This window comes from Trematomus bernacchii, unplaced genomic scaffold (genome assembly GCF_902827165.1).
Source record: "Trematomus bernacchii unplaced genomic scaffold, fTreBer1.1, whole genome shotgun sequence".
NCBI classification, from domain to species: domain Eukaryota; kingdom Metazoa; phylum Chordata; class Actinopteri; order Perciformes; family Nototheniidae; genus Trematomus; species Trematomus bernacchii.
The window spans coordinates 9,674,645-9,691,030 of NW_022988043.1; the positions used below are offsets into that span (position 1 = coordinate 9,674,645).

The 16,386-nt window shown below is 40.6% G+C and overlaps 1 protein-coding gene across 1 annotated transcript in view; it reads right to left on the bottom strand.

The window, feature by feature from the left end:
* LOC117473228 (dmX-like protein 1) overlaps positions 1-16,386 on the bottom strand; it is a 45,333-nt gene that overhangs the window by 3,510 nt on the left and 25,437 nt on the right. Inside the window, 18 exon segments of the mRNA XM_034118752.1 lie at positions 1,430-1,647; positions 2,009-2,061; positions 2,214-2,305; positions 2,494-2,571; positions 3,072-3,199; positions 3,647-3,707; positions 5,110-5,254; positions 6,204-6,322; positions 7,745-7,831; positions 9,673-9,735; positions 10,152-10,269; positions 11,294-11,495; positions 11,602-11,687; positions 11,930-12,078; positions 12,426-12,628; positions 13,096-13,353; positions 13,893-13,911; positions 13,913-14,015. Coding sequence (XP_033974643.1) covers positions 1,430-1,647; positions 2,009-2,061; positions 2,214-2,305; positions 2,494-2,571; positions 3,072-3,199; positions 3,647-3,707; positions 5,110-5,254; positions 6,204-6,322; positions 7,745-7,831; positions 9,673-9,735; positions 10,152-10,269; positions 11,294-11,495; positions 11,602-11,687; positions 11,930-12,078; positions 12,426-12,628; positions 13,096-13,353; positions 13,893-13,911; positions 13,913-14,015 — 2,182 coding nt within the window.

The following is a 16,386-nucleotide window of genomic DNA, read 5'->3' on the forward strand; positions in this document are numbered from 1 at the left end:
CACATATGTGTGTACGTCTTGTGTATATACACTATGCATATACTTCCACACATCAATGTTTTAAAATAGCCTAGTAAAAATACACTTTCAATAAAAAATTATGTATACCAAACATAAATTCTAGACATTTGTGACCTGCTTTCAAATATTTAAATCTTCAGGGAACCACGGAGAGCTCTGATCAACTTGCATTGTTTGAGTGGTATTCCCGGCCTGGGAGCTTTATTATTTGATAAGGTATTTCAAAGACTGAAGGCTGTTATGTTAGTTAATTTTCCACTTTCATGGACTCTCATCAAACATTTTAAATACTCAGAAATCTGCAGCTCACCCACGCTACATTTCCAATCAGTCGATATACAATTAATGGCCTCAGATGATGGAGTTTCTGGTAGCAATCATCCAGAATAAAAGCCATTTGTATTTCAAGCAGATGTGCACTGCACCATTTCTCATACGTCTGCAGTGTCACCCTTGCAGTGTCACCCTTGGAGTGACAGCTGTGTGATCCTCGCCAACACATTTAAGTCAGAAAGATGAAAGAGCTGCTGTCTGTGGGGATATAATATCTGCAAACCGTCACGTCTCCTGCCTGCTCAGTCGAAGCGTTTTCCTTCGCACTCTAACTGCGTCACGCCGCTTTCACCTTACATTTTAGTCCCCGTCATTCACACTGTCGTCCCAGCAGGTGGTTAATCATAAGAGCGACATTTGTTTGAATGACTTTGATAGGGCTCAGTGTCTCCAGGGATGAATGTGCGACATCTGATTGTTGATGTGGGGGAGGGGGTGGGGGGGGGGGGACACTCACCCTCCTGGGACCAGACGCCCTGCAGGACTCTTCTGACAGGTACGAGGATTTTATTAAAATTGTTTATATAAATCCAAGTTTTTACAAATGACTGCTCCCAGTGAATCACTCATGTAAAAAAACAACTTCTAAAGGTCTAGACTAAAATGACCATCATTTCGGGGGGATTCTAATAAAAAAAATGCTTATAAATATATTAAAAAAGTAATTTAGGAACCCACCCTGCCTCAGTCTGAAGGGACTTGGCTTGGACAGCAAAAGGTGTCTGATCGGACCAAAAAATGCGGAGACTGGTAGCTGGAGAGGTGCAAGTTCACCTTCTGGGCACTGCCGAGGTTCCCTTGTACAAGGCACCCAACCGAAACCCCCCAAACTGCTCCCTGGCGCCGGAATACTAGCAGCCCTTATGCTCTACCACCTTTTCATCAATGCATAGGTCCCGTTTGCATGTGTGTGTATTTCCGGCGTATGTGTGTAATTGTATAATTGTATACTACCAGTAGAGTGAAAAACTGAATTTCCCCTCGGGGATTAATAAAGGTCCATCTTATTCTTAATCTTAATGAAATATACATCTCAAAATCTATCAAATGTATTCAACACAGGTGTTGATAATACCTTGATGTTGCCCTCAGCTGACCCGCTGATGAAGCAGTCCTCGGTGGGGTCGACAGCTAGAGCTTTGACGGGGGAGTCGTGAGCCAGGAAGCTCTGGCGCTGGCGGCGCGGGGCGAGCTCCAGGACGCTGATCCAGCCCTTCCTCCCTCCCGTGATGAGCAGCTGCTGCCTGGAGGCCATCAGGAGCACCGTGGCCCCGGACTCGTGGCAGCAGAACGCTGAGGAGAAGGATGGGATATTTGTACTTGAAGATAATATTTGGAATAAGGGCTGGAAATTATGTTTATTTTCTCTGCCAATTATTTTGCAGAATAAAAAAAACAAATGTCTCAGCAGATGTCTTGAATTTGTTTGTTTTGTTCCACCAACAGTTCCAAACCAATTACTACTACAGTATATAAGCAACTTTTTTATTTAAAAAAGTGAATATTCACATTTGAGACGGTGGAAATAGGTTATCTTTTATTTTTGTTTGGACAAAAAAAAAAAAGACTTTTGATTATTAAATGATTAGCAGTATTATTGCAGATGGCTTTAGGTGATTCATCAAATAAGCAGTTCTGCTGAGCTGCATCTCACCATGCACCAGGCTGTTGGCAGGAGTCACCAGAGTGTCCCACAGACACACGTTCCTGTGGAGGCGAAAGAACAACAATATTACTATCCAATCAGGGCAGGCCATTATCACTGCTGGTCACAGTGCAGTGGAGCTGAATTCAAACGATGCAGCAGTTCATTAGAAGTTCACGAAACATAATTCAATTGGAAAATTCTCCTCTCGTACCTGTTGTCTGTTGAGAGTCCTGCAGTGGCAATGAGGGAGGAGGAGCCCACGAAGACAAAGTCGTTTGCTGTCTTGCTGTGGCAATGCAGCGTCTGTCAGAGAGGAACAAAGAAGGAAAGAGAGAAGGAGGAGATTAAACAAAACATTAGAATAACAGGAAGAAAGTGCGAGAACATCGGGACCCCCTTGAAAATGAGATGGTGTATCTCAAGGGGTTTATCCCAATAAATACAATTTCTAATAATAATATCATCTTGAAAGAGCTCTGTGAGTCTCTTACCAGGTATGGTTTGGGAGCAGTCCCACTGGTGTTGGTCTGCCAGAGACTCAAACCTCCATCAGCATCCACGATACCAAACTAAAAACAACATTCAGAGAGCATATATCAGACTTTGCTAAAATAAAAGTTAGAATAATCTTTTATTTTACATCAGAGAGAAATAACATACTGTCCTGTCCTCCTGCTGTGTTTGCGTGACTTGGCTTGTTCTCAAACTATCTTCCAAAACACGTCAACAGCGACTAACAAACACTCACATAAACTAAAATCTAAATCTGATGGTTCTTCCAATTTTCTTTTTTCAAGCATATTTCACTCTTTTGGCCAGAGAAGACGGTACTGGCACAGGAGAAGCACCATCTGAGAAAGTTATCAGCTCGAGGCGACTGCCTGAATTAAGAGCAGTTGAATCACTCGGCTGAATAACAAAATGTGCTCGAGCCAAACCCCCCACTGAGGTTTGTGCCTGAACGGCAAAGAGTGAATATGTTGCTAAATCAGACCTCACATCACAAAGCAGTTAAAAGCTAAGAATAGTCTGACTTCTGGGTGTGGTGGTTAAGTGTTTAAGGTGTCACCTTGTTCCCCTGGTGGTTGAATCGTATCCGGGTGACTCTGGAGTTGCCTGGACTCCTGAAGCAGATGATCTGCTGGGAGTGACCCCACTCGAACATCCGGACGCTTCCATCCTGCGCCCCTGTCAGGTCTGAAATACAGAAAAACAAAGTGTGCCGTCAGCTCGTTTATCCGTGCATCTCAACGAGAATGCAAGTCCCAACACGAGGTTTTAGCATTTCTTAGTTCCGCAAAATCTTCCATATGTATAATTGATAGGAAATGGTTTATTCACAAACACAAAGAAAACGTGTTTTTTTGACGTGCTGGGAATCATCCCAGCCAAACACCTAACAACTGAATCCCCACTCTGCAGAATGACTGAAAAGTGATTTAACAAAGAGGGCTCACTCAGCCTTACTAAATCCACCAAACTGGGACGAGAAGAACAAAATAAACTTGCTAGATATCTACACATGATAAACTTTGTTGGTGATGTAATCATCCCCTGAAGGCCCCTTTAACATAAGAGACATGATGTCCTTATAGCAAATGTAATATGCATTTACGGTTCTAATCCACTGACAGTCGTACTTACAGTACGGCAGTGTGGGATGGGAGGTCATTCTTCTCACATTGTTGATATTTCTCTTGATCATCTGGGTGACGAAAAGTGAAACGGAGGAGAAGAAGATGTTTAGTAAGCCAACTTCAGTAGAAAAAAATATAAAACTTTATTATGATAAACGGTAGTTCTTTACAACAGAGAACTATGTACCAGTCGACAATTAAACAATATGACGCTATACTAAAGCTCTTATCACTGCAGCTTCCTCTCTCTTAAACTAATGGCTTGTTACTAATGGGTTGCCATTACGTTTTATGTAAATGTTAAAAGTGCCTTAACATTTACCCAACAAGGTCTAAAAAAGGCTCATCTGTAGATAAAATCCAATTAATGAGGTCAGAAAATGCAAATCTTAATTATGCCACGGCACATATATAATGCTGCATAAGTAACAGCATAAATGGATGGTGGCTCTACCATCATATAGCATAAATTGTCTTAATGTAGTGAAGCTCGGTTATTATTTCCTGTCATGTATTTTGACTGGTTGCCAAGAAAGGCAGACATTAACAGCAATGACTGCCAGGGATTTTATTTACTATTGTCTGTAAACGTATTCTGCTCCAACCTTGAGCACCAGCCTGACTGGTTGGTGAAGTAATTAGGGCTCTAACTGTCCGGTCTGCTTATCGAGATCAACACAACATGACTCACCGCTGACTCGTTTCCAAAACACTGCTACCACCAAAATAAAACCAATACCCCTCCTGACTGCTAATGCCAAATGTATCTGCTCAGGCTTTGAAAGATGTTTCTGTTTTTATAAATACAAGTATAAGAATGACAGAACCTGGTGTCTCCAAGCTGTAGCAGTCAGAGCATCTGTGTTACTTTGTAAATCATGGAAGGAAGTTCATGTTCGCAGCCAAGACGCTTTTGGTAAACTGAGGCCAGATTAAAATGAATTATTGATTAAAGTTGTTTAAACTGCTTTGAGGATTTTGCTTCAAGTACAAAGAAGGGCAGATCCAGAGCAACAGACGTCATTAATCAAATCCAGAAAATTAGTGTAAAGTATATTAAACCTGTGGAAATAATACTGATGTTTTTTTTCAAGGTTTAGTTTAACTCCATACTAGATTTGGATTCATTTCCAAATTACAACAGTTGAGGATCAATTAAATTATCATTGAGGTATCCGGCAAATAGTTATCTAGCTTTGGTTTTGGGACATTTTATAATTTCATGGTAGTTTTCCTAGACTGGTTTGGTAGTCTTAGACTTGGCTGATGAACAGCACTTTAGTTCTTAAATGGATGACACCCTCTTAACACATCCACCTACATTCAAGCTCCAAGGGTGCAATGTAAGATGCTTTGTGAAAGAGTTGTCAGGTATGTAAATATGCAAATCACTAAAGCATGAGAACACAGATGGGGCGAAGAACAGCTCAGGTAAATTAATCTCACAACTCTAGATGTAGAGCTGCTCACCACGGCTGCACCCCGGCCTGTCTGCACCCCACCCAGCCACGGCATGTTGATGGGGGTGCCCGGGCTGCTGTGAGTGTACGGCGTGGTGCCGTGGATGGTGGCAAAGTCATCGCGTGCATGCACCACCAGGAAGTCATCGGTAACACTGCAGGGATAAAATATTAGGTTATATTGTGAAATGAATTTCATTAAGCTAGTGAAATCTTAAAAGGGACAAACGAGAGGAAAAAAAAGATGAATATCAGTGCTATCTCTGTGTGTTCAGATTTTAATGTTCTTTAACTGACCTATTTATTCTCCCAAGAGTCGATGGCAAGTGATTAACATCACTGTAAATGCATCAGTGGCAATAATAAAAGGCACATTTTCCCAGTTGGTCGGATGTTAAATGAGCCATTTAAACACACAGGAAAGTCTTCCAAGAAGAAATGATAACCCTGTATGGAAAATAACAATCAAACCAAAAATGATGCCAGAATGATCTTGTCTATAAGTTAACGTGTGCATTTATTGGGAAATATAACTGGTAGCAGGTATTAGGGATGCAAAATATGAGGACAAATACCCCAACACTTTGAATATCACAGTAACGATATTCCCTGCGATGAATCAGATAATAAAGTGTTCTCAGTTCACTCTTTATGCTGCTCTCAGTTTACTGCTAAAATGCTATAAATTGCTTTCTGAATTCAGAACAAGAACATTCTTTTAGTAAAGAAATGGAACATTGGACAAGAAAGAGAATACAAAAGGCAGGAATAAAAAAGTATATTGGTATTTTTTTAATTGCTGTTTTTAACAGCAACAAAAAAAGATCATTAGAACAACGCACACTGACAGAAAGTGGCCCTGTCCATAGAAAGAAGCAGTTATACACAAATATATCTATTAACAATGTGGCACATGCAATAATAAACACATAATAGAGATGCATATCCACCACCTACAAAATTACAGAACCAATCACATTGTCCCCAGCCCACACTCAATTTAGCTCTCTTGGTATGAGGGTGAAAAGTGAGTGGATGTTACTCTGGGTGAACTCTCACAGCAAACAACAGACAAACACACACACACACAGATTGCACTCCTACCCTTTGGCTTCGGCCTCCTCGTCATCGATCCATGTCAAGATCTGTGTGGCCAAGATGGATGACACATCCAACTCCTGGATGTCATGGGTGGAGGCCATGACTAAACAATTACGATTTGCCTGGGAGACAGAAAGACAAACATGACATGGGAAAAGAGAGAGGGGTGACGGAGACGATAAGGGTGAGGAAAATAGGGTGAGGAAAATAGGGCGACTTCATTTGACTTTTTCAACTTCATTCTGCCTGTGGCCATAAAACCATCAAACTTCCTTTAATGATGACCTGAGGTGAACCTTCCTTTGATCACCAGCACCACTGCTTTCCTTTAAATAAATAGCTACATTCAAGTAAAAGAATCGGTGTGAACCTCTCCCTATATCAAACAAAGAAAACGCGGGCAACATCAAAGGGGCTAGGATATGGTGTAAGAGTTGTGCCACTGGCCAAGGATTTCATATTTGCTTTGAAATGAAAAAGTGTGTTCTGAGACTGTTGGACAAAGTTAATTTGATGAAGTTTGTAAAAATTCAGTTTGAATCCACAACATTTTAAAACATTCAGAAGTTAGCTGAGCATTTTATCACATTGTTGGTCTCTACTGCAAAGCATTATTGCCATCAACTGCTGTATTGAATGTTTTAGATTTGCCACTCGGGGACTAACAACATTTACATATTATAACGTTTAAGCAAATTGAAACAACCGGTTTACACATCCAGCAGGCTGAGAGCAACATTAACATTTATTTTGTGTTTCTGGCACTCTCCTGTGTTTGGTCTCCACAGACACCAGAGGGAAATGTCTGGCTCTTTAGCTGCAAAACGCTCCACTAGGCGGTGTCTGTCCAAAACAATGAGCTGAAAGATGCTAACATTCCCCTTCGAAAAAAAGGAGGGGAAGGGGGTGGCGCCGGATAGCTCAGTCGTTATAGCAGGAGGACCATATGAAGTCACCGCTGCCTAACAAGCCGGTTTGAATTCAACTCTAAGTTCTCCAACATCTAAAATATCTTTAAAAAAGAAATAGTTGGGGATGTAGAAATGGGTGATTATTCTTAGTAGGTTTTTGCCACCAAGACAGACCCCTTTTAACTTTTTTGACACTCTGGTAATACAACTATATTGATGAAAACAGCTCTGAGATGTTTTCAGAGAAAATCTCAGAAGGTGAGATTATAATGTTTCCTAGCTTCTAATGTGTTTCACAGTTAACTGTTAATGAATCAACTCCCACAGAAAGTTATATAACACTTCAAATAGATTCATCTTTTTCACTTTCCTTCATTGCAGTCCAACAGTTCCAACAAGTAGTGTTGGAATATATTTACAAAACAGTTTAAACAGAGAATTGCTTTTCAAATCATTTACAATTATCTCACTGGCTAGTACTGATAAATCATAACAAAATAATAGAATCATAAAAACAATTCTGGAGGAGGAGGTTTAATAGAAAAGACCAGATGGCCAGGTAAATAAACAATGAATGGACGATGATATGATTATATTGTACAGTTCACTGGCATCTGTGTGTGAGGGTTGTACCTTGTTGATGGCGAAGGCGGTGATGATGTCAGATTCCTTGTGGATGATGCGTGACTTCCCTCCGGGGGAGCCCAGATCTGACTCAGCCTGCACAAAGGAATACAAACAGACACAAATCATCACCATGGAGATTCAATTATTATGGTTGATACGTTGGTAAACATTTCCAGAGGACAAATAACAGCCATTACTTCAGATAAGGCACATTTCCTTTCAAGTTACAGAACCAATGATCTGACAAGATCCATGAGAGGGGATGATGAAGGAAGTCTCAAATCATTTGCTGTAGCTGAAGACAACAGGGCTGATGTTATCACAGGCCTATTCTTTGTTTTCTACACTATGTTATATGTGCACTTTGTGTTTGTTTATCTTGCCTCTACAGGTTAAGAGATGACATGTGAGATGCATCAGGCCACCCTGTTAACCACAGCAGCCAACATAACTGGGTTAGTGCCATTAGATTGCATGAGCACAACAGCCCTGGAGCGATTAGCATTAGCACACACTGTGCACTGGAGGTCCTTCGGGATGTATGCAGTGGCAAAGTAGGCTTTTCTGTAGCTATGCATATTGTATAGAGACGTAACATGTTGATGTTATTTAAAATCTGACAGGCATCCTTTGAGCATGTGATTGAATTAAAGTCTTTACTGCATTTATTCAAGGGGAAAAGACCATGTCTTCTTCTGTCAGATGGAATAAAGTAAAACTTGACTTGCAAAAATCTAAATATGGTGGTTTGCCATTTTGGCCGAGCACATAATCCCTGTGGGGAGCAGATTCACTGCGACAGTGTTGGCCCATTAATCAGAAGCTATTCAGCTTCTGTGCTTGTCCTCTGAGAGACTGGGTTAATTAACACTGAGCCAAATGGAGTAGCTACAATGTGGCAGCGTGCACAGTGAGAGCCAGAAGATTAGAAACCTCTCTGAAGCATCAACGCACTGAGCAATTTGAGATGTATGGTTCACATTCACATGAATATTTAGGCAGCTAGATGTTAGATTAATATCATACACTGACAGGAACATTCAGTGTTCATTGCCCAGAAAATAGACATACTGTAATTCTGTCAAGATAACAATATATGTTTCTTAGATTTGATGTGACAGTTCACATTTACTCTTCCCAAGTAGGAGGCAAACAGAAGGAACATGATGTGCAGTTCTCATATCCAACAATGGTACACTTTGTACCGCCCACACTACAGTAATGGGATGTGAATTATGTTTCATACAGTATTCAACATCTGCACAAATTAAAAGTACACAAAGTGCAAAGTATTGCATACTGTATTACGTACTGTTTTGAGTTACCAGAGATCAGACGTGCATGGTTAGATATATAAAAATGTCATGTAAACTTTAAGCTTCCACAATTGTCTTTTATCAAAAACCTTTAGAGTGATGCTCTGGGCCGTCACATGCTGAAAAGCTTGGGGGTAATATGTGTGACTAATCACAAAGTTGATCATTTTGCTATTGTCATATGAAGTGAATTCATTTGAAAGTACTACCTGCTGTCTGCACGTCACAATCATGCAATCCTAAATGAAGGCTTAACATAAACGTTTAATTGACATGCTACAAAAACAATCAAATGGCATGTTGTAACTTAAAAAAAAATCTTTTTTTGTATGATTATAATCCCCAGGACTCTACCACAAAGATTGGTTCTAAGGCTGAGTTTCTGTGTTTTCTCCAAATATCAGTTTGAATACTGTATAATTAATTTAGTGTATAAGTTAGCACTTCTTAAAACAATATTTTATCTATGTGTAACAATGAATAGATCTAAACAAATCATTCGGTGCAGATCTTGGTTCTTGACAGTTCTCAGTAATTGGTGCCAAAGACACAAAACTGAGATTTGGAGCCCATCCCACTCTTAAATATAAAGTCACACTGAATCTGAAGCAGCAGTACCTGATGGTTTCCTGTCTCCTCCATCCCTGCACATTTCATATTGTCAGTCTGGTCCTCACCCGACTTTAATGATTGGGGAATCAGCACAGGGGAGTCACACACACACACACACACACACACAAAACACACACACAACATAGAACAACAACCAGTGATGAACCATGCAGTCAAACACAAACAGAATATGAATTATTTTGCTGTTAATCAAACAGGGTGTTATTATTGTAATAAAGCATCAACATGCAACTGGAGGCGGTAATAATACATGAGGGTGGCATGCAGAATAAAAATAATGAATGCACCAATAGGGATGTAAAAGCCGTCACGATGCAGTTTGCCTTGGCCCAAATACAGACGCTTGTGAATTTTAGCATAAATAAAAACACTCAATGTGTTATTCAGGGACAATTAGGATGTGCTAGCTGTGAAACATGGAGGCACTTCATGCAGAGGGTCAGCATCATGTAAACACTTGGTACCTCATTGGGGTCCCGTTTCTTGGTGAAGATGTTTCTGATGAAAGTCTCCTGCACTTCCTCCTGCTTCACCAGATACTGCCACAGGCGCTTCACTGGCAGCGCTGAATGGTGGCTGGTCCTGAAAATAATACAACACCTCCTGCATATTAACACTAATACTCATTTAATCAGTTGCATCAGATCACTGAAGCACAACAACATGTGATACAAGATATCATGTCAGATTTGTGCCATCGGTGCTGATATGAAATCTCCACATATCTAGTGCTGTCGGCGAAACACATTCAAATGCCCAGAACAATGTTCAGAGAACAGTAAATCCCTTCAGAGAGTGCTGTGCGGGCCATGTGGAAATCGATAGGGGTCAGATGAAGGATAAAGCTTAGATTCCATGGATATCTTGAGAGACAATTTCTAGATACATTTAACGGCTATGGATGTGTCTTACAGATATATCTGGTGCTGAATGCTAAACTGCAATCAATTGAATAGCATCACTTATTCATGATGTTTAAAAGGGTCTATCTGTAGGCTCCAAGCGATATCATAAAAGATAAGTCATCTGCTTTGTCAACACAAAAACACACTAAGGCCAAGTACTTTAAAATTCAATCCAAGTTTAATACCTTTTTTAAATCTTCTCATAAAATAAACAAATATTTTTCAAGCTACGCCGAGGAGGTTATGTTTCCTGCTCGTGTTTTTGTGCACATCGGTATATCAGCAGGATTGCAGAAGAACTACTTGCCTAATTTTCTAGAAACCTGATGGAAGACGTTGCATAGCGGAGTAAGAACCAAAAACTAATTGGATGAGTGATTGGAATCATGGGGCGAATCATGAATTATCCTTCACTTCCATTGACACTGGGAGATAGGGCTTTTAGGCTGCATTCATTTGGTGTCTGAATAATTGGACAAATGAGTTCCCTCAGATTCATGTTAACGTCTCCTCAAATCAGAAAAATTAATCAATGGGATGTTGAAACGCTCCGAGCAATTACATATAACACATATTCTTTATAGCCTTACAACTTATTAAAGCCCCTGAAAACAAGGACAGAAGTCGGAAACACATCCTCCAAACTCGGGACCATCTAAGAAGCATGTTGACGCACTATTGGCTACCGCTCAAGTTTGTACCTGAATGGGGTGTTGGAAGGCTCGAACAGGGCCTTGTGTCTGAGCAGGGCTGGGCCAGGCGCCGTGGTTTCATCCTGGGGGGTGGTGGAGATGTACTTTGAAGGGGGGCCCCCGAAGATCTCCAGCCTTTTCTGCAGCACCTGCTCCCAGCGCTGCAGCGTCTTCAGCACAGCGTGACACAGAGGAGAGCACACAGGCAGATCTGAGTGGAAGCAAGAAGGCAATAAGATTAGCTCAGACAGGCGGGAGGCACTTAACCACATCCTGGGACTTTGTACAGAACAGTGTGTGTGCATTCTTATGTTTACCTAATAGATCATATCCTGCCATTGGGTAAAAGGTTTTGAGGTTGACCAACACCAGCTGAACCATTGCCAGACGCATCAAACACCAACTGAGAGGGGAAAGAAAACATTACTAACAGAGTATTCATGTCCAAGATTGTAATCTTGGACATGAATACTCTGACAGGGTTCAAAGCCCCTTGAAAACTGGAGGCATAAGGGTGTGTTCTGGCAGTGCTACTGAATACAAAATCAAACACAAAAACAGCTGCAGGATTACAGAGGGCAGGTTGAATTGAGGTGAAGATGAGTCACTCTTTGCAGTAATATGCGCTCAGTGCCGTGTCGTTACCTGTATGAGTTGTGGTTTGAATGCTCTCTGTGCGGAGAGCTGGGGTCAAACACATCTTCATATTGATCATCATCTTCCTCTTCATCTTGACTGCCCTGGCTCTCCTCCGAGTCGTATTCAATTTGGTTTTCTGATTGTGGCAGTGAAGGCTAAAAGACAGAAGAACATAAAACTAAAATTAAGATAGAGGCAAATGGTTTTGGCTAAACTAAATTATCCAAAGAAAAGAAGAAATATGCTTCCTATCTTGCTGTTGCTTACCTGGTTTACTACCAGTCAGTTGTACAACATGTTAAAGGTTGATATGGTAAATAAACATTAAACACCCAGTCTATATAAATATTAATTATAACCAAAATACTGTCAAAATATAATGATGTTGTTAGACATTAACCACGTATTTGATTTATTTCGTAATAAAATATAATACACTCAGTGGATATGACAAGGCCATGTTTTACTAGCTTTGGGGTTTGTTCTGGATCTTCTTGATTACCTTGGTGATAAAGTAATCCCAAATGCTGAGCTCTGGAGGGATAAACCGTTCTTTAAAGATGGAGGTAGCTTCCTGTTCCACTACAGGGCTGTGCTTGGGACTGCATGGGCCCTCACGCTCTACCCCCGACTCGTCCTTGGATCCGCTGCGTGAGGACAGGAGTCTGAACCGTCTGGACTTCCTGTCTGAGCCGCTTGGTGAGGCTGGGGTGTCGAGAGACAGGATGTTTGTTAATTTGCTGCATCTATGATTTCAGCTGCAATTCCACCTTTACCAACTTGTGCATTTACAAATGATATACAATACAAATAACAAGCCTACTTTCTTTCATGGCTTATGATAATGACATTAGCTTTAGATGTTGAAATGTAATCGTAAATATGTACTAGAAAAGTCGTTTGTTGTAGACATTTGGTCAAATAGGCAGAAGGTATAGTAGCATCACATTAGGTTTCCTGCCAACCATGAGAGAGTAGCACAGAGAGTGTGAGGGAAACAGCTCCCACACTAATAGGTTAATGGATTTCACTTTGACCTACAGACAAGAACCCGATTAATTTAGCAGAACTGATTTGATTTAGCTACCGGGTCACCTCCAGAAAAACCCTCACAGAGAGACAGTCCCTAAGGAAGACTGTGAGAAGGAAAACTAGATCAGATCCTTTCCAACCTGGTGGCTGTGTTCTTGTGGGGCTGGTGGGTTTCTCTATGACAGGGGTCCGAGCGCCTCCTCCGAACACCGACACCCAAAGCTGGCTGTTGAGAGGGTGGGCCACGATGCGGAACAGCTCGTTGCTTGAGTGAGTGGCCATGCCGTGAACAAATAGACTGAGGAAGACAGCAGTCACGATCTCACAGAGCAGCACAGCTAAGCCTGGCTGGCTCTCCTCGCCTGCCGAGCTCAACAGGCGAATCAGGGAGGCGATACCTGGAGAGAAGCAAAGGAGGCGGAGCAGTGGGGAAGGAGAAGGGAAAAGGAGAGCTTTTAATAAACACTTTCAATGAGTAAACAAAAAATACTGCATTATTTAAAAATAGCTGACCAAAGATATTGAGCTCACTGAATAAAATATCCAATGCACAAAGATGCAAAAAACTTCAACAAGACCCAATTTGCCTTTAAAATGAGGGAAAGCAGAATTTAAAGCCAAATGTACAGTATGTCCACTTATTGATCAATTCATTAAAAGGATTATTCAAAAGAGAAGGCTGTTCATTTAGTTTCAGTTGCCAGACAAAAACCAACAAACAAAAGGGACCGCTTGTTTAAGAAAATATTAAGCCTTTTTTAAATGTTCTTATTATCAAACTTTACATATTCACTATAAATGGCAAATATAAGGCAGTTAATAAGTACTACTGACGAATACGTTGTTCGTTTGGGTCTTTTACTTGTTTAAGATATAAAAAAAAAATGCTTTTCTCTTTTAATGCTGGTTAAACTGAGGTTAGTGTTGGCTGAATTACCTGGCCACTGTGCGGGGGGGGGTGTTGGGCTGAACGGACTCGTCCATGCTGACGGTTCGGGCAGGCTGCTTCTGAGACAGCAAAACACTCTGATACACAATTCCTGTGAAGTGGTTCACATGGCTGAGGGAGACAAAAGAAAGCAAGCACACAAGACAGTATGAGGACACATATTAAACATTCAATGTTTGACTGAAAAGTAGAATTTCAAATATGTATTTTAGTGGTGTAAATATATAAAACGTCTAAAAGTTTTAACTTTTATCTGAATTCAGGGATGATGTTTTCGAAGTTAGAGTCAACAAGCTCTGTTCTGTCAAGATACGAAATACTAATGGCTTTATCTCCGGCTAGCGACCCATCTATGCTGTTTGGTGGTAGAGAAGAAAAAGCTTTCTGATGACGGAAGATTCAGTACTCAATTTCTCACGTCAAGTTGCTTTTCAACTAGTGCACACACAAAAACCTTGGATTCTTGCAGAAGAAATACAACAGGGAATATGGGATGTATAACACGGCAGGGAGTCTATTAAAGGTGGGGTATGTAATTTATTTCAGAAACACTTTTTGTTATATTCCATGGAATGCTCTTAACATCCCAATAGCAATGAATACATTAAATGCTTTGACAATAAATACATTAAAAAATGCCATCTGTGGAAGTCGTGGTGCTGTAAAAAGCACAACCAATCATCTGAGCCGGCCCGGCTAAAATAACTGGATGGCCTACCTGCCTGTCAGCCTTCCATCTGTGCACAAACTTATCTCGTGCCCTCATTAGTCATGTGTGCGTTCGTGTGTGTTGGAGGAGGGGCTCTGTAAGGAAGTCTGAAGGAAGGGGCAGATTTTTTTCGGTTGTGTATTTTCAAATTCTAGCGCACTCGAGCTGGTTTCTCCAAAATTACCTACCCCACCTTTAAGTTTTCAACATCCAATAAATCCACTTTAAGCCTCTGCTAAAACACATCAACCGTTGACTCCACATCAAAAAGAATCTAAAAGACCAAGGGAACTTTATTCAGAAGAAGTGGCAGTCTGTCTGGATTTCTCAGAACAAATTTGAATCAAAAATAATTGTATGATGCGACAGAAAGCACTGCAAATGTACAGTCACAGTATCCTCTATATCTATATACTGTGATATATATGGAAGTACCAACACAATTAAACTGAATTAACATGTAAACCGACAGTAAAGAGCATGACATGTATCAAAACACTGCCAACGTGGTGGAAACTCTATTCTAAACCATAGCAACCTATATCCTGAAATACTTTTTCAAAAATCACACTCTCTTATCCCCGCGTCTCTCTTGCACACCCAAGAGAATGACACAGAAGCACAAGTTCAGCAATCCACTGCGTTTTTTTCGCTGAAAGAATAATGAATGTTTTCTCTAAAAACTGTCTTTTTGACACATTTATTAATCCATACAAGCAAAACTATCTCTGGGGTCACAGCACTGTTGCTTTAAAGGTCCCAGTCTGGTCAAGCATAAATAAAAATGATTGGTACAACATCAAACAGTCTGGCAGAAGCATGACAGGAAGTCACACAGCAGCACAGCTGTAATACAAACACACGCAACCACCCATCCAAAGTTAAGATCCCACTGGGTTTTTGTCAAAGTGATTGGAGTTTATAGTACATACACGTCTTTAACAAACATTATGGGTAACAAATCTAATTAAAATGTACAATAAGGGTGACAAACAACACCCTTGGGAATATCATTAATCATTTTCAACACGATCACATCAGACAAGTGACCAACATGTTCTTCTCTATCAATGTCCTAAATCACACCACCATAGCACTTTGTAAAAGCAGCCTAGGGCATGTGCTGAGACGGTTTTCCATAAACAAAGTCATCTTGAAAAGCCTTTTCTACTTTATTATATTTGTAATGTTTGACTAAAGATGTGTGCATTTTCGTTTAGCTTGGTTACCAGTAGACATGTCCCTTCCCCCTTTTCTCTTATTATTCTGCTCCAATAAGTTTAAACAGACACACACAGATGCACACACACGTACACACACACCAACACGAGGGTGCAAATCAATATCATTTTGTCTTTCAAATGCTAATGCGAAGAATAGGAAAGCTAAGTCAGACCACTCTTGATAAATAATCCAGTGTCTATAGAGCTGTTATGGGGTTGTATCAAGGTGAATGTGGTGGAAAATTAAAAAAGAATGTATCAAAGTAATCATTACTTAGGTCATATAAAGAATTCAAGAAGCTTGGTCGGAGAGAAGCTATGAAGAAGATGCACATTTTGAACTCAAACTCTTAAGAGTCAGGCTAAATGAGAGCATTTTTTCAGACACTGGGTTCATGGGATAGGCAAAAATATGTTCCCTTAGATGTGCAAAATAAGTAGATGGCTCAACAATTGCTCAGGGTTAATGATGCAATAAAGTTCACTATGAAGCTGTAGATGTACCCCCCCCCCTGTGACATGACAGCCCAGATGCTCAATATCTTAATAT